The 27431-nt window shown below is 40.8% G+C and overlaps 2 protein-coding genes across 6 annotated transcripts in view; one reads left to right on the top strand and one right to left on the bottom strand.

Moving 5' to 3' along the window:
* The window catches only part of LOC136856944 (rootletin), a 523875-nt gene that overhangs the window by 289464 nt on the left and 206980 nt on the right, over nt 1-27431 (top strand). The gene's annotated exons all lie outside the window — the stretch shown is intronic.
* The window catches only part of LOC136872515 (ionotropic receptor 93a), a 183934-nt gene continuing 176088 nt past the window's right edge, over nt 19586-27431 (bottom strand). For both annotated transcript variants that reach the window (XM_068225006.1, XM_068225007.1), the window contains one exon: nt 19586-21676. In XM_068225006.1, coding sequence (XP_068081107.1) covers nt 19731-21676 — 1946 coding nt within the window. In that variant the 3' untranslated portion in view covers nt 19586-19730. The remainder of the gene's footprint in view (nt 21677-27431) is intronic.

The following is a 27431-nucleotide window of genomic DNA, read 5'->3' as shown; positions in this document are numbered from 1 at the left end:
AATTATGATTCTTGGATAAATCTATCAAACTAAAAAAACAAATTTAGAAAATCCCTTCTGGTCTAAATGCAGTTCCGGGCAAACGACCTAAAATCGCTTGTTTCTTATCCAGATCCTAGCTAAATTAACTTATTTACATAATTCTTTCTGTAATGTGTTCCTTGGTTGAATACCCTCGAGAACATTTTCATTTTTGAAAAATATCCTCACCGAATGTAGTTATAAGGGCTGAAGCGAAAATCTGCATTGACTCACATTAGCGATCGTAGTGGTAGAAAAAGGCAAACTGCTAATCTAATCAACCAGATAACGATGATTAAGAAAAATATTGCAATTTTCAGGAATAAATGAAGAATATGTTCTCATACTTCATTATCTTTACCTAAAATTCGTAGCTCATATCCTAGGATGTTTTTAACATTGAGTTGCTGGCCTGAAGGGCTAGAGCTACAGCAGCTATTGCATTAATTGTTTCTGTGTTTGTTAATTATCTAGGAAGGCAAAGGATAAAAGACTGATAGAAGAGATCCAAAATTATAGGAAAACAACAGATATGGAATCTGTCACCTGGGCGACTGCCCTAAATGCAGGCCAGTAGTGATTGATTAATTGATATAGGCTACTTGTTTGTCAAATTGTTAAAGAGATATACCCAAGAAAACTGAATGCAAGAAGTAAATGAAACTCTGGAAATTGATTGTACGTACCATTTATTGCTTTTACGTACATTTTTACCCCACATTCTATCACTTGGATACTTCATAAACAGTTTTTCTTAATACAGAAAAGTTCATGAAGTTGTTCCTGATTTAGACGAAATTTTTAATTCACCAATTCCATGCTATGCTTGGATCAAATGATGGAATTCATTATGAATTATTCTCAAGTTTTAGTTCCCTAGTATGCCTCTTCAGTGATGCATAGGCTAACCATGACAGCTGTTGGTGGAACTGTGGAGGATCAAACCAGCCTTCGGGCTGAGTACCTAACAAACACAATAATAATGTCACTGATTTTACGTCCCACTAACTACTTTTTTGCTTGTTTGTTGTTTAAAGGGGCCTAACATCGAGGTCATCGGCCCAACTACTTTTTTGACGGTATTCGAAGACGCCGAGGTACCGAAATTTTGTCCCGCAGGAGTTATTTTACGTGCCAGTAAATCTACCGATACGAGACTGACGTATTTAAGCATCTTCAAATACCACCGGACTGAGACAGGATTGAACCTGCCAAGTTGTGGTCAGAAGGCCAGTGCCTCAACCGTCTGAGTCACTCAGCCCGGCCTAACATAGTTTAGCTTAGCTTTTTATTCGTGACATAGCACATCATAGTTTGTCATCGCTTAGCAAAGCATAGCTTAACGTAGCTTATCTTAACGTTGTGTGCGTGGCGGCCATTAAACTTAGAAGAGGTAGTCTGATTTATGACGGGCGGACAGAAATTCACTCGGTCCTCCATGGCGTACGATGTCGAAATGTAAAAAGATCTCTGGTGACGCGTTTGGTATTTTGACAGAATTAAAGCTCAGTCGTAGATCACCGAACTGAGGTACGGTTTAATCTGCAATTTGCTAGAGTAAAATGGACCGTGGAAATTGACGTGCATGAATGGCGTGAAATTAAATTGCCTGGACACGGTAGTCTTGGCTATATTACTATTGTTATTACCGTATTTTATCGCATAAGCTCCCCTCTCGCATATTTCCCTCCCCTACGATTTTTCATCATTAAAAATGATTTGATTAAATGTCGCGCATAATTCCCTCTCCTGGTTACTGGAGCGGCCTTCAAATTACTTGATAATGGACAACAACAACAATGAGCACAGCGGTACTTGACATAAAAATGTTTCCATTGTCACAACATACCGTAAATTTGAACAGCGAAGTTGCAGACGTGTTTCTAGGTCAGTTTGTTACAAGTCGTCATAACGTCGTTAATATTCAAACTACACGGCAAAATTTAAATTACATGTGTTATCTTACGCCGATACAAATGGAGTGAAAGCTGCAGGAAGACATTTCTCCGTTGATCCTAATTCAATACGGTATTGGCGGAGACAAAGAGATAAACTCATGACTGCAAAGGCAAGTTCCAAATCTTTCCGTGGGCGTAAAACAAGGAAATATCCCGAAATTGATAATGGTGTAATTGCTTATGTCAATGAACTTCGGAATGATGGTTGTGCTATCTCTTACGAAATGGTTCAGAACAAAGCTCGCGAGTAGTAATGGGAAGAAGCAGTTCACCTGTGGGAACTAGTTCATTCGCTCTCGCTCCCAAGAAAGAACTACTTCACGAACTACTTCGCGAACTACTTCAAAATGTTTAACTTTCCCGCTAGGGCACTCTGCAACCGCTGAAGTAGTTCGTCCGCGAACAAGTTCCTTCTCATTCCCTTCATACAAGGCTTCATCGCTTCGCGAGCTTTCCAGAACGAGGAAGTACACAAAGTGGACAACAGGTAGCACGCAGGTGCACTTCTCTGTAACATTCGTAGATGCTACAGAAATGAACGTTCCTATTACCGGTAATGTCAGTTCACACTCTCTTCCCCCGCCACAAACCCTCAGGAATGTATAGAAAAAATCTATTTCTTTTCAAAGATAATAAAAATGTCTGAAATTTTGTCGACTTGAAAATGAGATGTTTTAAACGCTGATCTGTTACCGCAAGAGCACCCTTTTCTTGGTGGTGATTTCATCCCCTGACAAACAAATTTAGAACATCTGAGCGTTGGTCAACTTTTTCTCGCCGGGGGCGCTAAACGTCAGACTCCAACACTCTCGCTCCCAAGAAAGAACTACTCTACGAACTACTTCGCGAACTACTTTAAAATGTGTAATTTTCCCGCCAGAGCACTCTGCAACCGCTGATGTAGTTCATCCGCCAACAAGTTCCTTCCCATTCCCTTCACACTCGTGAAGTTCTACAGTTCGCGAAGTAGTTCTCGAGAGAGGAGTAAACACTTCACAGTTCGTGGGAGTGAAGTAGTTCCCAAAAACTAGTTCGTTCGCGAACTACCCATCACTACTCGCGAGGTAGCTGCCACGCTCAACATTGACAGAAAGGATTTTAAAGCAAGCATTGGTTGGGTGATTCGTTTTATGAGACGGCAAAATCTCAGTTTACGGAGGAGAACATCTTTGTGCCAGCGTTTACCTCGAGACTACACAGATAAGGTAATCGAGTTCCAACGTTACGTAATACAAGTGCGACAGCAATATGACTATTAACTCTCTCAGGTTGGTAACGCTGACCAGACGCCAGTGTTCTTTGATATGGCGCATACCACCACCGTTGCTCCAACTGGCTCAAAAAGTGTCCTTGTGAAGACGACTGGAGCGGGGAATCTAAGATGCACAGTGATGTTGTGCATTACAGCAGACGGCAATAAACTTCCACCGAATGATATCTTTAAAAGGAAGACATTACCAAAGGAGACTACCCCACAGGAAATTTACTTACGAGTTCAAGAAAAGGGCTAGATGACAGCAGATTATATGGTGGATTGGTTGGAGAAAGTCTGAGGAAGACGACCAGGGGCATTATTACCAAAGAAGTCCCTTCTTGCCCTAGATAGTTTCCGGGGTCACCTTGTGGAAGCTGTAAAATAGAAAATGAAACTGATGAAGTCCCGTCCTGTCATCATCCCTGGAGGTTTAACGTCCACTCTTCAACCTTTAGATGTCAGCGTCAACAAACCTTTCAAAGAACATCTTCGACGCCTGTATTCAGAATGGATGGCGGCGGGATCTCCTCAGCTGACACCAGGAGGCAACGTAAGGAAGCCATCAATACCGACGACGTGCAAGTGGATAATACTGGCGTGGGAGGAAATTAGTGTCGATATTGTTAAGAAGAGTTTAAAAAAAACTGGAATTTCTTGTACCATTGACGGTTCCGAGGACGACATATTGTGGAATAGTGAAAATGAAGAAGATGATGTGTTATCTGAGCCTGAATATAGTGATGATAGTGACGAAAGTGAGGCCGCAGAATAGTGAGAGAAAAGAAACAATGCATTGCTGCTCTTCACTGTAGCCTAATGAAACCGTGGTATTCTTTTGTGTTAATTGAAAATAAATACCGATAGGTACCACTTTTTTCACATACCGGTATTACCGTAAATATAACTTTTACCTAATACATTGTTTCCCTTCCTTTCTGAATGCCTAGAAGCACCACTCGCATAATTCCCTCCCTAGTGTTTTCAAGAAAAATTTGAGAAAATTAGGGGGGAATTACGCGATAAAATACGGTAATTCACGGCAGATGCTACATCGGTGTAGTAGTTTATTTCGAGTATTGGTAATAAGATTTGAAATCCAGTCCAAGTTTTCCAACGCCGGATGTAAATGCACCGACGAATTATAATCGCTTTCATATATCATCATCATCATCATCATCATCTGAACATGTTGACTTAATTTTTCTGCTCATTGAACTCTTATGCGTAAAACTAAATATCGGAAATAAGCATCCTTTATTTTAGTGTTGAGAATTCTAATTAGCACTTTAATTCCACAATAATTGAGATATCCCATCTTTATTCTAATTCTATTGCGAGGTAATTTTGTAGGACCCATGGGGTCATGGGTGTCACAGAAGTTACCTCTTAAATTTATGCTATCCTACTCTTCGCATGAATTGAGATGGTTTCCTTTTAATTTGTAACTCCAATTTTTATCATAGATAGGCGTTTACCACATCTACCTGCAACGGAGTGTAAAGTTTTCCACGTCACACTAGTGACATCAGTTTTGTAATATTGTAAGTTATATATGAATAAATAACTTAAATTAATCACGTAATTAAATTAAAATGAATTAATAAAAATGTTTTTTGCTATTTGCTTTACGTCGCACCGACACAGATAGGTCTTATGGCGACGATGGGACAGGAAAGGGCTAGGAGTGGGAGGGAAGCGGCCGTAGCCTTAATTAAGGTACAGCCCCAGCATTTGTCTGGTGTGAAAATGGGAAACCACGGAAAACCATTTTCAGGTCTGCCGACAGTGGGGTTCGAACCTACTATCTCCCGAATACTGGATACTGGCCGCACTTAAGCGACTGCAGCTATCGAGCTCGGTAATAAAAATAATTAATCGAAATGTCCGTAGTATGGGCACCAGAGTTCACCAGAATGGATCCATCAAATTTTAATAAAGCATGACAATTTCTTCTCCCAGGGCGTGTACGTAGAACTGCGTACTGATACATCTGCTTTCAGCCCTTACCTAACCTTCTGAAAACGACTAAATATGTAGAAACTGCACGTAGGTTCATCAATAACTCTACTGATTCTAAAACAACTAACTATATTCTAAATAACATCTGTACATGAGCACCTCATCAACACACCAAAATATACATAAAATACACTCACAAAATACTGCTGGAAGACCCCATATTTACAACAACAAAACATTGGGAAGCCAAAAGCGGGGACCAAGCTACCATTTGCAGTCAGTCCATTGAACGAAGCACATATATATGTAGATAAATACCCTTCACTGTCTCTGTGTATCAACACAACTTGCATATTCTCATAATTGGCACTTGTTATTTCACAGATACTGTACCTTTATAATACTGTGTTCACTGACTAACACTTGCTTTAAAGATACATTCACTCGAGCAACTCACACTAGTTGTTCCAGAACATAAATTATGGAAAGTCTGAAAGCTCTCACCAACACATATAAGACACAAAGCCCCCACAAGCGATAAAATATCAAGTTCCTAAGTACTCCACAATTTGCAGGTCAGTGTAACACATCACATTTCACAAAATTTCACGTCAACCACGTTCCATAAAAGTTTGAAGGCAAGTCAGGTTTCACGAAAATTTGAAGTCAAGTCCCAAACCACCGAAGTTACATTCCTCTAAAGTTTTAAATAAAGTCCTTCTCCGCCGTTTTCTCACATGCCTAAATAGACCTCAGCTTCCCCTTACTCTCACATGATACGTCTGGATTAATCCTGATTATCCAATCACGAGTGGAAGATCCCCTTGCCATACCAAGACCAGGCCCCGAACCTCTTCCGGGTCGCAAGATAACAACAAGGCCACCTCATCGGAATCTGGGCTGTTCCACATAACTCGCAGAAAGTTTCCGAGTGTAAATAGCACTGTTTACCCATCCGCGTGTACCAAACAAATTACTCATATCATATATGAAGACCTCCCAGCTTAAAATATTATGGACTGGGCGAGTTGACCGTGTGGTTGGGGCCGTGCAACTGTGATTTTGCATCCGGGAGATAGTGGGTTCGAACCCCACTGTCGGCAGCCCTGAAGATGGTTTTCCGTGGTTTCCTATTTTCACGCCAGGCAAATGCTGGGGCTGTTCCTTAATTAAGACCACGGCCGCTTCCTTAACACTCCTAGGTCTTTCCTATCCCATCGTCGCCATAAGACCTATCTGTGTCGGTGCGACGTAAAGCAAATTGTGGAAGGGAATAAAATATTAAGAATAAATATATAAATGAAATAATAATAATAATAATAATAATAATAATAATAATAATAATACAGTAATACGAATAATGACAGTAATATCTCTTACTCCTGAATACAGTGCAAGGGTGTGATATATGTACTATCACAGTTTGTAAGTCTAGAGATTCATGAGCAGGAGTTTATCAGAAACGGCATTTGGCCGAAGGACAAACCTTGCTCTTCTATCTGAACCACGGCATGGAGCTGCAGCTGAAGGTCTCGAATCAATACTACGCATTTTAAAGAGAACAACTGGGAGAGAAATCAAAGGAATAGCATAAAGAAGAGTCAGTGAAGCTGGAAAAGATAAGGATACAACGTTATGGGGCACATTCTCATGATTTATCAAAGCGAATGTTCGCACGAAATTTTGAAAACAAACCGGACGCCTAAAATGTGTGACCTCCTGAAATTAACTAAACATTTATTTTTGAAACATGCTGATCATACGCGTGAAAGCAAGAGGGAGGGATAATAATACATATTACTGTAGCATGGTTCGTGAATGAAGCAGACCTTGACAGTTGTTGTTCGTCTTCTCTCAGAAACCAGACTTCTCACATGACGGAAATAATTACTGATGGTTTGGTGGTCGTGATGCTCAGCTTTAAGATGAAGTACAACGAATAATAAACCCTCTTTAATATTAACTGAAATAGAATGAGGTCCTATCCTATGAAGAAAATTGGAAATAGCGGCAAAAGAAATGAAAGGGCCATAAAAAGCGTAAAAATTAAATACTTCCAAGGTCTCGGCAACCTAATACCGTCGGGGCCGGAAAAGAATAAGAATTTACCGAGCGAGGTTAGATAAGAACGTTGAATCAGGGGAGGCTATCAAAAGTGGGAGAGAAACCATTCTACTAGTCATCAGCACGTTCACAAATTGAATGCCCTTGGAGGATTACTGAAAATGAGTGACAATCTTAGTCTATGTATCTCAGATGGCTGAGACCTGAAAACCAAAGGCAGCCTACGTTTAATTTAAATTTGTTTCAAGAACGCAGTGTGACGAATCACATACGAAAACAAGATCGCGCCTCTATCAAGATGTGTCATCTCTCGCCGAGTGCAACGAAGTATACATGTCTGTTGGGTTTGATCCTCAAAGAGCACCACCAGAGCCACCAGAGATTAGTAGTTTTGGTAAAACGCGGAACCAAAATGAGAGGCGTGCCAGGTACTCAGATTTGATTCAGAGTCATCTTGGCAGTATTATTTACAGAAATAGAACTTCATTAATACAGGAGAGTACGGTTCATTAGGAAACCTACCTGGCCTAACATTTACGTCCATATTAGCCTTATTCACTATCCACATTTCAGCGCACATTCCTTCGGTTCAGAAGGCCCCGGAATTGATTACCAGCCAAGCCGAGTATTTTAACTGTGTAAGGTTAATTTCTCTGAATTGAGGGCGCAATTAAAACCCCCAACCCCTTCGGGAATTGAACTGGGGACCCTCTGAATCGAAGGCTTCAACACTTACCAATAGGCTAACGAGCTGGACCCATAAAACCGGACTTACTCCACATAAAGTGCTGACCCCCCAGGGAAGCCTGATTGCGAATAAGGCCAGGAGGAAGAACTACTTCCTGCAACCACAGAGGCCGATAATGTCCACTCTCTTTCATAGTTTCAACAGTAGTGCCCTGTTCGAATTTCAACCTGATAGTGCTAGGTTCCAATCCGACGACTTGTGGTGGCTTTTCACTAGGATTAGCACACAATGGCAGGGCTAACGTAGAGACTGCCAGGCCAAGGCGGTAGAGGCGTGCTCACTCGATTCACCCGGAAGGACAAGGTTTCGATTCGCCTTCAGAAAGTCGAAAAATTTAAGAAACGAGATTTCCGCTTCCAGAGGTGCCCATGGCTCTGAAGTTCTCTCACCCTACAACAGAAACGTGTACCAGGATAATTCCTGGGGGCAACAAAGGTGGCCGGGCGTTGAATTAACCGCGACGTGTCGAGGCCAGGGATAGTGAAAGCGTTTACCTTCCACCCCTCCCAGGGTCTTGGTGGCCTGTACTTCGCTTTTTGGCAGGGAAACATCAGATGATGAAACCGTCGACCAAGTCCTTCATTGAGTCTATGTGGTCCACCGAACCCAAAATTCTGGCAAGTGGTGTTGAAGAAAGATAATAAATACACAATTATTACACCATCACCATTATATAATTCAATATTTTCTCGTAATACTTTTTTTTTTCGAAAAAAATGCAATTTGTTCGGGGTGTCGACCCATGTGGACCTTTTGCCCCTACTGGCACCATATTGTATGAACCTGCGTGTAATTGGAATGGCGGTGTGTTGGAGGAAGGGACGATTAGGGACGTCACAAACACCCAGTCTCCAGGCCAGGGATATTAAACATTACAATTTAAAACCCTGAACCGGCCGGGAATCGAACCCGGGCCCGCCGGGTGACAGGCGGACGCGTTGTCCCCTAGTCCGCGGGGCGGGACTCGTAATATCTTACAAAGTTTTCAATGTATATCTGGTAGCGGAAAAGCCCGAGTTATAATTCCACTCTAACAACGCACCACTGAAAGTTATGATAGGCCAACAAAACCTAATAAGCCACTCCTAAAATGGCTTTTTCCGAGCTCGATAGCTGCAGTCGCTTAAGTGCGGCTAGTATCCAGTATTCGGGAGATAGTAGGTTCAAACCCCACTGTCGGCAGCCTTGAAAATGGTTTTGCGTGGTTTCCCATTTTCACACCAGGCAAATGCTGGGGCTGTACCTTAATTAAGGCCACGGCCGCTTCTTTCCCATTCCTAGCCCTTCCATGTCCCATCGTCGCCATAAGACCTATCTGTGTCGGTGCGACGTAAAGCAACTAGCAAAAAGAATGGCTTTCGTGGCTTTTACGACCGCATAACCTTTCTGACGCCAACCCTATGGCGAGGGATGTAATCACCATTGTGTGTTTCTGTGATGGTTGGTAGTGTGGTGTGTTTTCTGAATATGAAGAAGACAGGAACACTAAATTCATTATCCCACGATATTTATTATTTCTGGAGTTCAAAATGTAGGAGAATGGATTCCTCTATCGTGAAGAAATGTCAACGATTCGTAAAATGAGAATTCCTTCAGCCTGGGAGAGTTATTTTCTCCCTGGAGCACGGAAACCGATAGTAAGCGAAGAGCGTGGCTTCTTCCTGCAATATACAATCCACACAGAAGTAATTGGTTGAGATGTGTTCTTCTAATTGTAGTTTTCCTTCACATAATGATAAAGAGAAGTATCGTGAACTTCTACTGCAACATGGTCACTTTCTGACACAAAAAATGAAAAGCAGTTTGATAATTTCATGTAAACGACAAAAAGGTGAACGAATATTTTGAATTCTGGTTGTGTTTGAGATTTTCAGAGGGAAATGCATGTGCTGTATGGAAACCAGTGTTAAATTGCAAATTTGACATTATAGTTGTAGGTATTGAATTTGCAATTTAACACTGGTTTCCATACAGCACATGCATTTCAAACAATATTTAAAAATAGAATGATCAAAAGAAAACTAAAAACAGTTTCACATTGAAAAGACTTAACTAATACTTCTGAAGTGGAGAGGTAGTGCAAGAAGCTTTTCAGATAAGTTAAGGGCACAATTGAAAAATTCGTATCTTATAAATATATATATATATATATATATATATATATATATATATATATATCGCAAATACCCATTTTGAATATGTCACAATTGACTCAATTCGCTTCTGGATGGACAGTTCTTATGTGTTAATTATTCATTGTAACTAATTGTGACTTCAAGTCCTTCAATTGGTATGCATTTAAGAAAACACCGGAGTGTCAGAATTCTATGCGGTAGGAGTTGTTTAAGCCGGCCCCGCGGTGTAGGGGTAGCGTGCCTGTCTCTTACCCGGAGGCCCCGGGTTCGATTCCCGGCCAGGCCAGGGACCTGAGGGCTGGTTCGAGGTCCACTCAGCCTACGTGATTAGAATTGAGGAGCTATCTGACGGTGAGATAGCGGCCCCGGTCTAGAAAGCCAAGAATAACGGCCGAGAGGATTCGTCGTGCTGACCACACGACACCTCGTAATCTGCAGGCCTTCGGACTGAGCAGCGGTCACTTGATAGGCCAAGGCCCTTCAAGGGCTGTAGTACCATGGGGTTTGGTTTAGGAGTTGTTTAATGTGTCGAAAGCCAACGACGTGGAGTTGTCGCATTTAAGTGTCCTCAAATAGCTTCGGATTCAGGCGAGATTGAGAACAGAGTTTGCGTCACTGAAGACGCATTGCACTGCAGTTTTCTTATTGGTTTTAAAAACAATAAATAGGATACCGTATCTGAAATGAAGTTTATATCTAATGAAATGAGAAAATAAACTCAGAATTATAAAGATGAGAAGAAAGCTGAATGATGTAGTAAGTAACGGCTTGAACAAAAGTGGTGTCACCGACGTTGGCCTAATATTATTATTATTAATAATAATAATAATAATAATAATAATAATAATAATAATAATTTGCTCCAGGATAAATTCTCAGCACACTCCAGAAATATTTAACGGTGCTTACGAATGTAATACCGATGTGAATGAATTTCCTCGAAAATGAAATATCCTGAAATGTCTTTTTTTTTAAGTTGCTTTACGTCGCACCGATACAGATAGGTCTTATGGCGACGATAGGAAAGGAAGGGGCTAGGAGTAGGAAGGAAGCGGCCGTGGCCGTAATTAAGGTGCAGGCCCAGCACTTACCTGGTGTGAAAATAGGAAACCACGGAAAACCATCTTCAAGGCTGCCGACAGTTGGGTTCGAAATTACTATCTCCCCAATACTGCACTTAAGCGACTGCAGCTATCAAGTTCGGTCGCTGAAATTTACCTAGTACCTCATGACACTTGTTAAAGCGCCATCATTCACCTGTCCTAAGACAATCGTGCCACACGAAGGGCAATATGTCCACACCTAGTCCAGTATTTGCAACGCAATGCACGACTGATCACAGACGGGTGGTACACAAATGTAATTCTAGTATCAATACCTTCACTCCACCGACTTTAAAGCAACGCTAGGGCGTTCCACTTCGGTTGAGTCAGTAATTGGATACTAGTGTTACGTAGTGACGGACCTTGAGGTTCAATTTACAAACTCGCCAGCCATTTGCATAAATCATTAGTGTAACAGGTACTTCATATATCGCACGTTCTGTCCTTGTATCTAGAAGAGAAAGGGGCTGCACGAGATACAGTCCCACGGGAGCGTAGGCAGATGATACCCGGGTAACAAGTAACAGAAACTAAGATTATCGTATGCACTTGTTTTACTCTTTCCTTGGCAAGATCTGTTTTCTTGATGTTATTTCTCAAAATTAACCGGTACGGTCTCTCTGGCCTCAAGTACATTACATTACACACTAGATAAAAATTGTCAATATCTGGGGCACTAACATACAACTTCATGAAACTGATTCCGGGCTACTATCCGAGTTTGAAATTTGATATTTTAACCTGGAATCAGCTGCCGAGTTATTTAAGTACAGATTCATAAGATCATCTATCTTCAGGCAATCACCATGAAATTTCATTAAGACATTTAATAATTTCTTCAGAATTTCGGTGATTCTGTAATAAATGTTACACACTGCAATTAATAATAATAATAAGTCATCTCCGTACAGGACGTGGGAACCCGTACGCTATGAACATTTAGTTGAAGTAACAGTATCTCGAATGCATCCTATCGTTCCTCTCCCTCATACACAAAATAGTTTATCCTATAAGCAGCAAAACATAGACGCACGTAGACGCATTCTTCAATTGTTAGGTGAGTACTGCGAATTTAAGAAACTCGGTTTTTCACAAGTGTGTCCAAAATTTAGATATTGTCAGCATTTGGGTCGTTCTGAAATTTTCTTAGTGTTAAAAGGAGAGTTCAGTGAACACAGTGGCGAGATTAAAAATATTCGAGTGGAAAGTCATATTGAAGGTTATTCTTATTCCCATGGAATTATCTATTCAGAATTCATTCCTATGGTCAAAACAGTAAGAAAATGCTGTCTATGAATATTTTACATCGTTTACGGGAGTCAATCCGTTGTAAGCGCCCTGGGAAGTGGAGAAGTGGACAATAGAACCAGACATAGATTTTGGTATTTAACATCTCACCTATTCATCCAACTTAGTCCTCTGCGACATTTACCTCGTTTCAACGATGATCTAACATCTCAAGAGCATTTTACCTCAGTAAATGACGTAAAAGTAGCATTGTAGTTGGTATTACGGAGGTTGCAAATGATGGCTTCTAGCAGTGCTTTCAGATGCTTTGCCAAAGCTGTTAAAAGTGTATAGGCACTTGATTAATTTGAAGGAGGTTGTGTATCGTTATCTTAAAGCATTATTGGTAAGAAACTATAGGCCTACACCAAATTCTCGAACTTGCGGAACCTTCCTCGTATTACGAAGAATATTTTTCTCTAATTTAGCAGTTTATCTCCCTTGTATAGTCATGCGTGATACACAAGCAAAGCACTAGAAATTACGCAAACCTTCGTGGACGGATCTACAACATTCTGAAACTTCCACTGTCACCACAAAATGGAGAGCTGTAATGAACACCCTCCACATAACGCTCGTCTACTTACGGATCCAACTAGAAGAATTGAGGGATTTCATCTCCCTCGGCAGAGTCGTCGAAACTAAACGAATAAGAACAGGTCATAGAAGGTGCTGCATTATGGTCAGGAAATGGGGATTTAAAGACAGTACTTCTTGTCATTGTCTTGCAGAAGAACATTTAAAAATACACATTGTGGAAAACTGTTCACTCAAGGAGTTTGAAGATGGACTTGTAGCTCTCCAAAAAGTGACATCAAATGCTTTGGACTGGTTGTCAAAACTGGACATTCATTACTATCCAGTTAGAATATTTGCTCTGTACGTATAGTGTGTGAGGAAAGCAACGGGAAACTACCTCACTCCTCATTTCCCTAGTACGCCTCTTCAGTGATGCCTAGGTCCCATCTATGACAGCTGATGGCAGAGCTGTTGAGGATCCCACCAGCGGAATGGCTGACGGACTGAACATACATACATACATACATACATACATACATACATATGTATCTGTTACTTGTAAGTCAAACGATGAAATAGAACAATAATTTGAATATCTGAATACTATTCTTCTTTCAGTTTATAGGGACGTTAACCAGATATTTTGAGCTAGAACTGAAAGGTGAAAAAGAGTCCCTATCGCCTGATTTCATTACGGGGAGTGGAGTGCCTGGCACAGACTTGTACTTCCGCATTAATACCGGAGCTCATAAGAGATGTATAGTACGTTATGTATGCATCTTTTGGGAAACAACGGGGGTATCAAAGAAATATTACGATCCAGTTGGAAATTAAAATCAATAAGTAGGTTTAAGTAGCTTAACTGGTAGGGCGATAGCCTTCTGAACTCAAGTTGGGAGTTCAATCCTAGCTCTGTCCGGTGATATATGAAGGTAATCAAATAGCTTCTTGTTAGTAGATTTACTGGCACGTAAAAGTACTCCAATATGACAAAATTTTGGCATTCTGGCGCTCCGAAATATCGTGAAATTAGGTAGTGGAAAGTAAAATTGAATTATTATTATTATTATTATTATTATTATTATTATTATTATTATTAGGTAACAGAGTGGACGAAATTTACTTGTCAACATTTTTAATGGATGAATTGGTCGAAACTGATGTATTCAAGGAGTTTCAACAACTTGTTGAGGATATTTAAAATTTATTATCTTGATGAGTAAAAAACACATAATGATTGGACCTACATATTACTGAAAAGTGTACGACGTGCATAGGTGAAAAATGACAGGGAAACTTTACATTTCACAAAAGCTTTCCTCCGCTTCCTCAGAAGTAAACCCGAAATAAATCTTTTATATGATCTTTTTGTATATATTTTTTAAATTAATATTTAATCACGAGTCAACTAGTTGTATTTATGTTACATTTTATAGTTTAGTTGGTTATAAATAATGTATTTATTAATAATTTACTTAGTCATTCATGTTTTTTACTGTGAGTAATCTCTTAGAAACGGTTAGCAGATAAAAACATTCATATCTTGCCATTGATGCTTTTACGGCCCGTGCTTATAGACATGATACTGTATCATGTCTATTCATATCTTGTCTATTTTATACATATTCATTTAATACTTTTACTTGAAGTATCATCATTTAGACGCACACATAAGGGATCTTCGAGATCCACGTGAAATCATTGATCATGGCGATGATGTTCGGTCTAAACTGTGGCTGTACAACACGAAAACGCGTCACAAATCTGGCAGGTGAGTACGAAACCAATTAAGTGTGCCTGAAACAGCCGTCTGGGCGGAAGTCTTGGGTACAGCTGTTCTAGCTGCATGTAATGTGCGTTCGGCACACCGTATTCGAGTGGCAGGGAAGCAGGATGACATGGAGAATACATTTAGATGACATTACGCGTGGTCAGATATTCGGCAGATTAGAGGCCGGCCACAATCTGTAAGAGTTACGCGTGGTCAGATATTCGGCAGATTAGAGGCCGGCCACAATCTGTAGAGTTAGGTAGGCCGGGTGATGAATGTCGTCAGTGACATCATTTCACGGCTGTGGAGAATATTCCAAGAGGGAGAAAACATTCAACGGCGGCAACCACGTGCTACAACCCAGCGTCAGGATCGTTATGTTGCTTTAAGTGCCCCAAGATGGCTGAGTCCTCGTAGCAGCCTCTGAGTCATGTCTCCCGTCAGACAGTGTATCGTCGGCTTCAAGAGGTTCCTCGTATACTCGGCAACCCTCAAGACACATTCCCCTTACATAAAGGCACTGCGTGGTTTGATGAATGAGGGTCTTGCTCATCGTGATTGGACCCAGAAACAGTGTAGTAGTTCACAGATGAGTCGCGGTTTAGCCTGGAGAGTGGATCTCGCCGACCGTTCATCTGACGCGCCCCTGGGACACGTTACAACGCTACCAATATTGTAGAAATGGACTGATAGGGTGGTGCCAGTGTTCTCGTCTGGGGTGGCATCATATTGGGAGCACGTACACGATTGTATGCATTTCCTAGGGGTACTGTCAGGGATGGCATCCTGCAACAGTATGAGCGGCTTTTTCATGGTGCATATGGACCTGGGTTCGAACTAAGGTACGATAATGCCCACCTACACAGGGCTAGCCATGTGGACAAGTACCTGCAATATCAGGACATCACGCATCTACAGTGGCCAGCTCGCTGCTCGGACTTAAACCCGACTGAGCATGCATGGGATGCTCTAGGCCGAAGGATCGCAGCCCTAACAACACCAAGGACCATTGTTAACCTCCAAAGAAATGGAATCCGTCACCGCAAGTCATGTCAGCTTGATCCACTTGATCCAGAGCATAGGGAGTCTTTGTGCAACCTGTATTGCCATGCGAGGTCGTCATACTCCGTACTGACGTACTGTATTCTGCCGGCGGATGAACACCTGACATGTCCAGTGACACCCACTGCCCATGTCCGGTTTTCTTGTACACCTTGCATCAGTATCTCTATATCACGGGTCACACTGTTGCACCTTTTAGTGCACACATTATCGCTGTATATATTTGTCATAAGTCTGTACAGAGTTCTCCTCCATATTCACAGACACTATACATATGGCTACATTAATGCATGAATGAGTTGAAAATGAATAATTCCATGACTGAATTGAATTGTCATGCATGCATGCATGAATGAATGAACACTTCTCTCCCAGTCACGGATAACCAGCAACTGAGGAGAAAGAGCTGAATAAATGGATGGATGGGTTTATGCATAGCTACTGCCCGGTCGTGTTATCCACCCCTGGTGAGAAAAGGAGCCACCTTCCCAGGGATAACACGTCCGGCCCTTTCTCTTGAGGCCCAAGCGGAAGACCCCCACGTGATGTAATAGCTGTCAAACACTAATTTCTCACCATTCCCTAAATTCAGCAGGGCACATGTAAGAGGAAATCCCGCTCCCGATGTGCCCCACTCCCTTTCTTCTTTCTCTGTTGCATTTGTAGACACACTAACCCCATTCGATTGGGATAGGCCCGTCCTGTCCCATGACATTATCGCTGTACCCTATGACTTTCCATGGATCTCATGAGTATGTTTATGAGTGTATATCTATATATATGGTTGTGAACATCTTGCTGAAAAATAGTGTATTAAACTGGTTACATCTAAGAGAATGTCACATAACTTCAATGTTGCTAGGATCAATCAATCAATCAATCAATCAATCAATCAATCAATCAATCGCCTGCATTTAGAGCCGTCACCCAGGTGGGCTATTCCCTATCAGTTGCTAGCCTTTTCTTAAATGATTTCAATGAACTTGAAAATATATCGAACATTTCCTTTGTTATATTATTCCAATCTCTCATCTTTCTATACATGAATATTTGCCCTATTTGTTCTCTTAAACTCTAACTTTATCTTCATATTATGATCTTCCCTACCTTTAAAAACTCCACTGATGTTTATTCCTGTACTAATGACATTCCACGCCATCTCTCCGCTGACAGCTCGGAACATACCGTTTAGACCAAGAGCTCGTCTCCTTACCTCGAAGTCTTCCCAGTCCATAGGTCTATGCTTCCACTAACAATTTGGGATGCAGAACATTTAACAGGCGACGCTAGAATGGGACACACTTAGGATGGAGAAGGTAGTGAACGTAGCCCTAAATTCTTGATACTACTATTTTGTCGGAAACCACCCAGAAAAAATCGTGCTGCTTTCCTTTGAACCTTTTCTAGTTCTCATATCAAGTAATCCTGGTGTGGGTCCCATACACTGGAACCCTAGGCTAATTGAGGTCTTACCAGAGATTTCCACGCCCTCTCCTTTACGTTCTTCATAAAACCCCTAAATAACTTCATACCCATATGAAGAGACCTACCTCTATTTACAACCTTGTTAATGTGATAACCCCAATTAATGTATTTCCTTATATTAACGCCGAAGCACTTACCGTGATCCTCATTAGGTACTTTCTCCCTATTAACACGGTAACTGAAAGTGAGGACTTTTCCTCCTGGTGAAGCTTAAAACTTGACTTTTATCCCGTTTACTATCATACCATTGTCTGCTGTCCATTTCTCAACATGACGGATGTCTTTTTGTACTCGCCCAGAATCCTGTAACTTACAGTATAGAATTATCAGCAAAAGGCCTTATCTGTGATTTCAGTTCTTTACTCGTAACATATCCATGATATTCAATGGATTCGGAGTAACACTATCGCTCAGAGGGTATTTCTTTTCTATTTGCCTCTTTCGTAAAGGTACATGCTTCCTCTAACAATTCGGGATGGAGATCACGTAACAGGTTTTCGGCGATTCTGGAATGGAAAACAGTTAGGATGGAGAAGGTATTTAAGGTTAACGTAACCACAAAGACGCACACGAGATGCTGTCAGTTGGTACATTTAATTTTATTCACATATATTCACAAATTAACACACACATAACCTTAATCACAGTAAGACAACAAAACACTTCATTCGAGAATATCAACAAAGCCTCCATTATTAAAAACAACTGCAAACACTTCAATATGGAGATTACAACTTTGAAACACAGTTGAAAACAGATGACTGCCTACTGCCTACCTCGGCATGTCAGACACGTGGTCACATGTATAACCATGTTATACCATAACTCTACTTCCAAACACTAACTTTTACCGTCAAGATCGTCCCCTTATATATGTGCCTAGCCAGGCTTCTAGAAAGTTACATTACAAAATATATCTTCGCGAAAATTCGACAGTGCATAATACATAGATTGTAATGTATGGAATATTCTCAATCGTTCTCGTGCCTGTTACCATTCTGGAATTTACAGTGTGTTTCATAATTACGGATTACTACTTATATATAGGTAAGAATAAATTATAAAATAATAATAATAATAATAATAATAATAATAATCGTATGGCCTCAGCTACCTTGTGCAGACATTTCAATTTGACGCCATCTGGCTGTCTGCTCGTCAATTTCGACGTTGCGTTTTACTCTAGGCCCACTAGATGGAAGACCGAGTAAACTCTCTTGGGCGTCTATGGCTGAGATTTAATGAATTTTGTCGGGTAAACACCAAATGTGTCACCAGAGATCTGTTACATGCCGACATCGTACGACATGGAGTGTCGAATGGACTTTTTCCGCCCTTCAGAAATCCGATTACCTCTGCCGGGTTTGAACCCGCTATCTTGGGATCCGGAGGCCGACACTCTACCACTGATCCACGGAGGCAGCTAATTATAATCATTTCCAGGTATTTACATTAAAATATAAATGTTTATACACAGTGCCTGTTTCATGACATAACCTCAAAAACAACGCGATCATATCGCATGAACACATGATGTAATAATAATAATAATAATAATAATAATAATAATTTTACGTCCCACTCAATACTTTTTAAAGGTTTTCGGAGACGCTGGAGATGCCGTAATTTCGCCCTGTGGGAGTCCTTTTACGTACCGGTAAACCTACCGACACGAGGTACGCGTATTTGAGCACCTTCAAATAATTTTGGACTGAGTCGGAATGAAACCCACCATCTTGGACTCGGAAGGACAATGCTTCTACCTGCTGAGCCACTCATCCTGGCTCGCTTAATACAATAATGTCTTCAAGATCATCATCCTGCAGTTCACTTGTAGCATGTTCCAAGGCCTTCACATTTTGGTTCACAGATACACACGGTACCCCAAAATTAAATGTCACAAGAGCGTCTTTGACTGTAGACATGTGCAGAAGACGCATACCAGAAATATGTATTACATCCACTCTGCATTCTAAAGACATCTAATCGAATACCCAAGGTCATTCTTGTCACTACAGGAGCGCTTGTGCCAGTTCGCCTTTCACGTTAAGTTAACGCTATACAATGCCGACTGTAAACACGAGGTAGTTCTGTAAGTGGAAACCGAGGTACTTCCATGACTACTACTTTTATTTTAACACCCAGTAACAAAATACAATTAGTCATTCGTAGAGAGACTCAGCCGATATCACACACGCCATTATATAAATGTATGAATTCTACTTACCAGCGCTCTCTAATTAATGCCTACGAGTGAAAGAAACAAGCATTACTTATTTGTATATACCTGCAACGCATTTCTCTCCAGTGACGCCCGCGTGCGTTGTGATGAAAATAGAAATATTGCTTTAATATAGTCACCATCAGTTTGAAACGAATGCTGTTTTCTTATGAAATTTTATAATAAGCTCTCCGATAATAACCAGCAAGCTAAAGGACAGTCCAAGTAGCAACAGATAGAAGGCTGACTGAAGGTGTGATAAGGATAAAATTTTGGGGTGCGTTTTATTCGCATCGACTTGTAGATTCTCGCCTAGAATTTTCCGCAAGATCGTGTCCTTGTGCCACTTACCAAAAAGCCCACCTTCCACCATCCGCTGCACCAAGGTGTTGAACCGATGTAAGAAGAGAGATTCAAGGGGTACCTCGTATACCACGTAAGCAGGCATCACACACTCCGACATCAGATGAAGTAAGGGATATTCATTCTTGCGGTACTTCGGCAGGCTAATGTAATATTTAGCAGAGTGGTAATCCATTATACCAGATATATTGCCCAGCCTTACTATGTTATCGCAGATCACACTTAAATCTTCATCACCTATCTCAAGTTTCTCAGCCAGATTCACCAATAAACTGTTGGATTCATCAATTTTAATGTACGAATCTATTCCCGGATATATGTATATCCCCAGTCCAGATTCGTCCAGTTGCTGCAAAGTATTAATATCTGGTAAATATTTTGGAAGGACGAGGTAGCTGGCGAGAGAACCTTGGTAAAGACTTGTAATTATCAAACTAAAGAACACCCAGAAGATTTCAAATATTCTATCTGATTCAAGTATTTCTAGTTTTGGCAATGGGATTGACAGAAACTCTGAATAAGTCTTGAAGAAACTGCTCGTCATATTCCTAAATATTCTCCTACGGCGTGTGTTTCCTCCTACTAGTAGTGATAAAATGAGCCTTGAAAACGATGCTATAGGAATACTACATGCAATGTACTCCCACGCCTTCTTCGTGAAAGGTAACATGAGATTCTTATATCGTTCCACTAGCTGTGATTTCGGGACCACTACACACATGTCATCCATATCATGTGGGTAAAGGTAAGAGACTACGTACGCCCAGTCTGATTTCATGTACCGTGAATTGGCTGCAATATCAGCAACCCCATAGAATGCATGACCACTTGAACCAGTGATCGTCCCATTTGGTAGTCTAGCTCCGAAAGTATATCCATCGTCAGGCAAGATAAAATTTATTGTGGCATTCAAATGGTGTGCTAATGTTTTGATCATCGTTCCATCGTATCCTCCATATGTAACCTCTCCACTCAGAGTGTCTTCTTGCCGAATCGCATTAGGTGGGAAATTGAACATCGATACCCTTAAAATGTATCCATTTAAATCTGTTAGTTTATTTTCGAACATATTAGTGCTATTGTTGAACCAAGTTTTGGAATGGTCATCGATCTTGCCCTCAGTTTTGAATGGATTGTATGTCACTACTTTCACTATCTTATTAAGAGAACCTTTCTGTGCAATATGTAACAGCGCTATGTTTATAATTTGGTATTTTAATAACCTTTTGAAAATCAGCTCCCAATCAGCAGATTTCTCACCAAAATATATTATGAAGAATTTAGCTGTTGGACTCCAGCATGATTGAACTGCCATTTTCTGGATTACTTGGTCAATTGTATTATCTTCACAACAATGTATGAGTAGCAAGTACAGGTCTATCTTAGGAATGTGAACAGAACGAACATAGTTTCGTTGAAATTTTCCACCATGCGTTAAAATGGTTAGCTTAGATGTCATAGTATGAATACGTGAAATAATATCAGGAATTTGTGTATTCGATGAGTCTGAATGGTACATAACTGTGCGAGCTTCATTAAGGTGACTTTTGATCACCATACTGAAGTCCTCTGAAGTGGTAGTTTCTGCATGCTGTAGAATTTCACGTGCTTCCTCCCTAAGTGTTGCACAAGTTGCAGCAACAACCATCGATGTGTAGAATGCTACTTCAATTTTCATTTCAGTTAATGGTTTCTCACTGACACCTTCTCGGCTGTTTTCGTTCTCTGAAATGAATACAAACATGACATTAAGAATCAGTCGACATTTAACTCCAATAACGTGTTTCACCCTCACTATACAGTTAGGCCCTCAGTAACTTTTAATTTAATTTCCCTGATAAATTCATAAGACAAAAAGCGTTGTACGTTAATTGAGTTCATAGGTGAAATAATGATGCATAACAACAAAGCAGAATTGTTACCCACGTAACCTATGAACATATATTTTCCAGATTTATTAGTTCTTAATTTATTAGTACAACTCGCGGAACATCAGCCAACCTGTTATAAAAATCACTCATTTCAGTTATAAAAATTCTCAGGTTGTCCATCATCGCATTGAGTAAATATAGCTTCATATATGAAGACTGAAAGAGCCTCCGTGGCTCAGACGGCAGCGACCCGGCCTCCCACTGCTGGGTTCCATGGTTAAAACCCCGGTCATTCCATGCGAGATTTGTGCTGGACAAAGAGGAGCTGGGACAGGTTTTCCTCCGGGTACTCCAGTTTTCCCTGTAATCTTTCATTTCAGCAACAGACACTATTATAATTCCATCTGTCAGGCATTCACCATTGCCCTAGAGGAGTGCGACTGGCTTCGGCAGCCGGCACATTTCCTATCCTCGCCGCTAGATGGAGGCTTCATTCATTCCATTCCTGAACCGGTCGAACGAATGGAAGCAGACTGTGGGGCTTTTCATATGAAGACAAACAGAAGTTCGTGTGAAGCTTCAGCTAATAGGAAAATAATGACATTTTGTAACTAATTTGCTTACATTATGGCTCCACAAAATACTGTATAACGGAGGATCTCGACACACCTGCTGGTAAGAAATGTGTTAATAATAATAGTAATAATATATTTTTTAGTTTCATAGCTGCCAGTAGGCCTAGGCCGGAGTTTTGTACCGCAGTTCTTTCACTTGCTGATAAATCTACGGACACGAGACTGACGCCCCTTCAAACACCACCGGATTGAGCCAGGATCGAACCCACCACCTTGGGGTCAGAATTACAGTGTTCAACTGACTGTCATTCACCTTGCGAAGGAAGGTTACCGTGAAGAGTTATTTTTATATTGACAAGTTTTATAAAGCTGAACTACTGTATATGATTTGATAATTCCGACATTTGCAAAAGCATTACCTAACTAATTGTTCCATCTAGTATCTACCTTAAGAAACAATTAATATGAGCGATGGAGAAGATAATTGGAAGGACCTGACAACTAAATAGAATCCGACAACTAAATAGAATCCGAGGTATTATTTCTGTCAGATTTCACAGCACCGGTCGAGTGCGCTGGTGCATTATAAAAGCAACGAGCAAACTTCTATAACTTTAGGTCGCCATTGATGTGGCTATAACAGCCCGAAGACCTCCGGTCTAACGTGATATCTGGACCACAGAGATGCATTAAAAATATCTCCGTGCAATAGTCACGATTAGACCAGCAGCTGCGTCGATGAAAATCTGGGTGACATCGTTACTATCAATCATGAGTTCCATCCATAGCAACTAGGAACTTTATCTTTCCTTTCATCTCTCTTCATCCTTTTAACATATTCAAACTATCTCATATTATCCTTTTCTATTTTAATAACAATTTCTTTAACCTGTCAACAATTCTTTCTTTATCAATTTCTCATAAATTTCACTCACAATGCTTTTAGTCAATATTTACCCTTTTTCGTCACTGGTCACATTACATCTCTGTAGGACATTGTGCTCTATATCTTTGTTCAATAGGAGTTGCAAACTATGTGACAGTGACACCCGTTATCTCGTGTTGTTGTTTCCTACTTTTAATCTGAAAAACTCCATTTCATCCTTTATGTACTTGAAGCTCTCCACAATTTAATATCTCTGTCTCCAATCTGTATTGATCATTGTCTTTTCTCTCTCATCTTGCCTTCAATTATCTAGCAAGCTGTTTCTAATTCTCCAGTCTTCCAACTTCTCATTTACTTACTGTACCAGGATATTGTTGACTCCTTTCACATACTTTCCTCACATCAGAATTTCACCAACAAACAATATTGTGTCTATTCTAGTACCTTAATTAGTATTTTGGGCTACCTTTCATGGACGCTGTTGGTATGACGGTAATAGCTCCAAGACCTCCGGTTTTGCAGAAATCCAGAACCACAGGGACGTATTTTTACACGTGCCACCACAACATTGTAAACAGTTAAGGCGACCATGCATTTAATAGCTTCATAACAATTCACTCAATTGTAAAATACAGCGTTCAGCATTGATACATGGTAAGAAATCAAAGATTCTATTATTTTATTAAGTTACAGACTCAGTTGCCGGCCCCACGGTTTAGGGGTACCGAACCTGCGTCTTACTGGGAGGCCTGGGTTCGATTACCGGCCAGGTCAGTGAATTTTTCCTGAATCTGAGAGCTCGTTGGAGGTCCGTTCAGCCTGGAGTACGTGGGAATCGTTGAGCTATCTTAAGGCGAGAGAGAGGCCCCGATATAGAAAGCCAAGAATGACAGCCGATAGAATTCGTCCTGTTTACCATGCAACACCTCGTAATCTGCAGGCCTTCGGGCTGTGTAATAGTCGTTTCTTAGACTAAGGCTTGTCAGAGCTTTAGCGCCATGCGGTTTGGTATGGATTTTGTCTGTTACAACTGTATGTTATTTAATTAATGACAATGAAATTGTTATATTCCATCTATCAAGTGGATTAGTATAAATTCAGTCCCTACCAAGAAGAATGCTGTGTAGGCATTTCAGTAACACAAAACTTACACGTTCAGAGAGCGGTAATCGACGGTGATCACATTATCAATTATTTCATGTTACTTGTTAGACATTAAATACGAGCTGTCGGAAGTTCAGAAACGAAATGGAAATAGTTAGCAATATAATCTTTATGAACGGTTTATTTCCATATATATTTCTAATATGCAGCGTTTAGTACGTTTTACTGGATGCGATTAACTCAGTAGTTCAGCTGCTGGCTTCCCACCCGGAAGGCTGAATTTCGAATTCTATTCGGTTCTAGATACAAATTTTCATCTCAATAATGGCATGGCGTCAGGAAAATCTTCCTATCTTAAACCCCGGCCAAAACCAATATGTTCCCGGGTAGCTCCAGTGACCCCAGAAATAACTGGGATAAGCAGAGAGGAAAGTTTCATCCCCGAATCCGTATTGCGAAAAGAGAAAAGGGGTAAACATACAAAGTTTGGTAAGTTATGCACAAGGAAAGTATTACCAGCCCCCGTGAATACCCATATCTACCTGCCTTCCCACCCACCTAATACATAGGCATACATACATTTTCATTATAGAGTGATACGCCTTTCAGCGTTCAGCTGAAGGCCTCTGAATTTACCAGCCTCCACAATCTTCTCTATTTATAACTAGCTCCATGGCTTCGTTTAGTCCCATACCTCTTGTCTTTAAATCGTTAGAAACAGGGTTTAACCATCATCGTCTTTGTCTCCCTCTACTGTACTTCTCTTACCCTTCGTAACAGAGCCCTCTATTCTTCACCATTCACCACATATGACGCCACCACCGGAGCCGATTTATGCGTACCGCTTCATCCATCCAACTCATTCCCAGCTTAGCCTTTATCTCCACATTCCGAGTACCTCCAACCGTTTTTCCCACCTTTTTGTACCAGCGATCATTCTCACTGCTTTCATGTCTTACTTCTAACTTATGAATACGACATCCTGAGTTTACCCAACTTTCATTCCCGTCAAGCAAAGTTGGTGTGGAAACAGGCCGGCGTACAAATAATTTCGTCCGGAAGCTGAATTCTTTCTTACAAGATACTGTCGATCGCAACTGCGAGATCACTGCATTAGCTTTGCCGCATCCCGATTCAATCTCACTTATATACTGCCATCGTCGGAGAATACCCATCCTAAATACTTGACATCTCCCGGTTCCAGTTTCGTATTCCCTACCTGACGTTCAGTTCTCTTAGGTTTCGTACTGAGATCACTTTAGTCCCGGAACTGCTTATTTTCGTATCACACTCACTGCACATACTTTCATTTTCCAAGATATTCGATTGCAGGTTTCCAGTAAGGCCAAGTCATCGGCATAGGCCAAAGTACTTACTAAATTTCGAAAATAATAGAACTGGAGATTGTAGTGATTATTGTTGTAAAAGGAAGTACAACTAGGCAACCACCCTCTATGTAAAGGGCCCCATAGACGGTCCATCTTACTGTCCGTCTTGCCTGCGCAGTTCTAAGATGACAGGTAAGACGGAACACGGAAGAGGACACAGACGCTCCGTTTTGCTGTCAGGCTTGGGATCAGTTTTCGCTAGTCGTGCACGGATAACATGCTAGCGGAACTTCTAATTTACACCGCTCTAGCATTAGCTTTGAGATCAAAAGCTAAAAAGAAAAGGGGTTGATCAAAATGGGCAAAAGCTTGGTTACTTAAGCGAGATACACTGTCGCATATAAATTTAATGAAAGATTTAACTCTTGAACCAGTTGACTGGTACAATTATTTGAGGATGGACAGTGAAACTTATTTATACCTTCTTCACTTGGTAGCACCCCATATCAGAAAGAATGACAGTGCAATGAGACGGGCAATAACACCGCATGAACGACTCAACGTCACACTTCGTTTCTTAGCAACCGGAAAAAGTTCCGAAGATCTGAAATTTTCCGCTGCAATTTCAGTCCAGTCTATGGGAGTAATAATTCCTGAGACTTGCTCTGCAATATATAAGGTGCGCAAGAATCAGTATCTCAAAGTAAGTAAAATGTATTTGTAAGTTTCTTGTACAAGGTAAAAGGAAATGTATTTCATGTTAATTTAATATAAAACAAGGTATAATGTATGCTTAGAGTACAATAAGAAAGAATTATATAACGGAGTGTGAAAATTAACAGTCTTCGTCCAACCAACCTAAAAACAAACAATATAATTAATTACATTGGGTTAAATTATATTTTAGCTGCATGATTTAATAATAATAACAATAATAATAATAATTTTATTTTGTTTCAGTTTCCAACAAAAGAAGATGAATGTATATGTATTGGACAGCAGTTTGAAAGAAAATGGAATTTTCCAAATTGTCTGGGTGCGGTTGATGGAAAACGTGTAAAAATAACCCTGTACCGTGTACTCTTTACTTTTGATTTTTCCACAAGCACGGATTACAACGGTATAGCTGTATGAATTCCATTAAAAACGCTCGAGGCATGATTCTTAAATCCGACATTATGTCCTACGAGCAAACTGCACTGTAGAAGCTATTGGTTAAAACTGACGCTAAGTCTGAAGACCCCACACACGCTCCAACTTGCTCGCCGACTTACCTGTACACGCACAGAAAAATCAGGCGCTGCCAGATTCACTTCGAGCCAAGCCTAAGACGGTACAGGGATGAAAATTCTACCACACACGGTCCGTCTTACCTGTCGTCTTAGAACTGCGCAGGTAAGACGGACGCTAAGACGGACCGTCTATGGGGCCTTTAACACTAACCAGAGGTAAAATATGGAAGGGATCCGACACTTCGAAAAGTGAAGGTATCGGCCAAAGGAAGAGAAGGGCCACGAAGGGCGTGAAAATGAAAGACTACCTAGCCCTCGCAAACCTAATAGCGTCGGGGTCGGAAAAGAACAAGAGTTGACCAAGAGAGGTCGGATAGGATAGATGAAAGTGAGGAGCCTGGCAGAAGTAAGTGGAAATAATGCCAGGGATCAGCTGAGGGCTCCGTGGTCGCCAACCCACGCTCCAAACTTCAGAGCCTGTGGG

The sequence above is a fragment of the Anabrus simplex genome, chromosome 1 (assembly GCF_040414725.1).
Source record: "Anabrus simplex isolate iqAnaSimp1 chromosome 1, ASM4041472v1, whole genome shotgun sequence".
In the NCBI taxonomy this organism is placed as follows: domain Eukaryota; kingdom Metazoa; phylum Arthropoda; class Insecta; order Orthoptera; family Tettigoniidae; genus Anabrus; species Anabrus simplex.
This window is presented reverse-complemented; position numbering and strand designations above follow the sequence as displayed.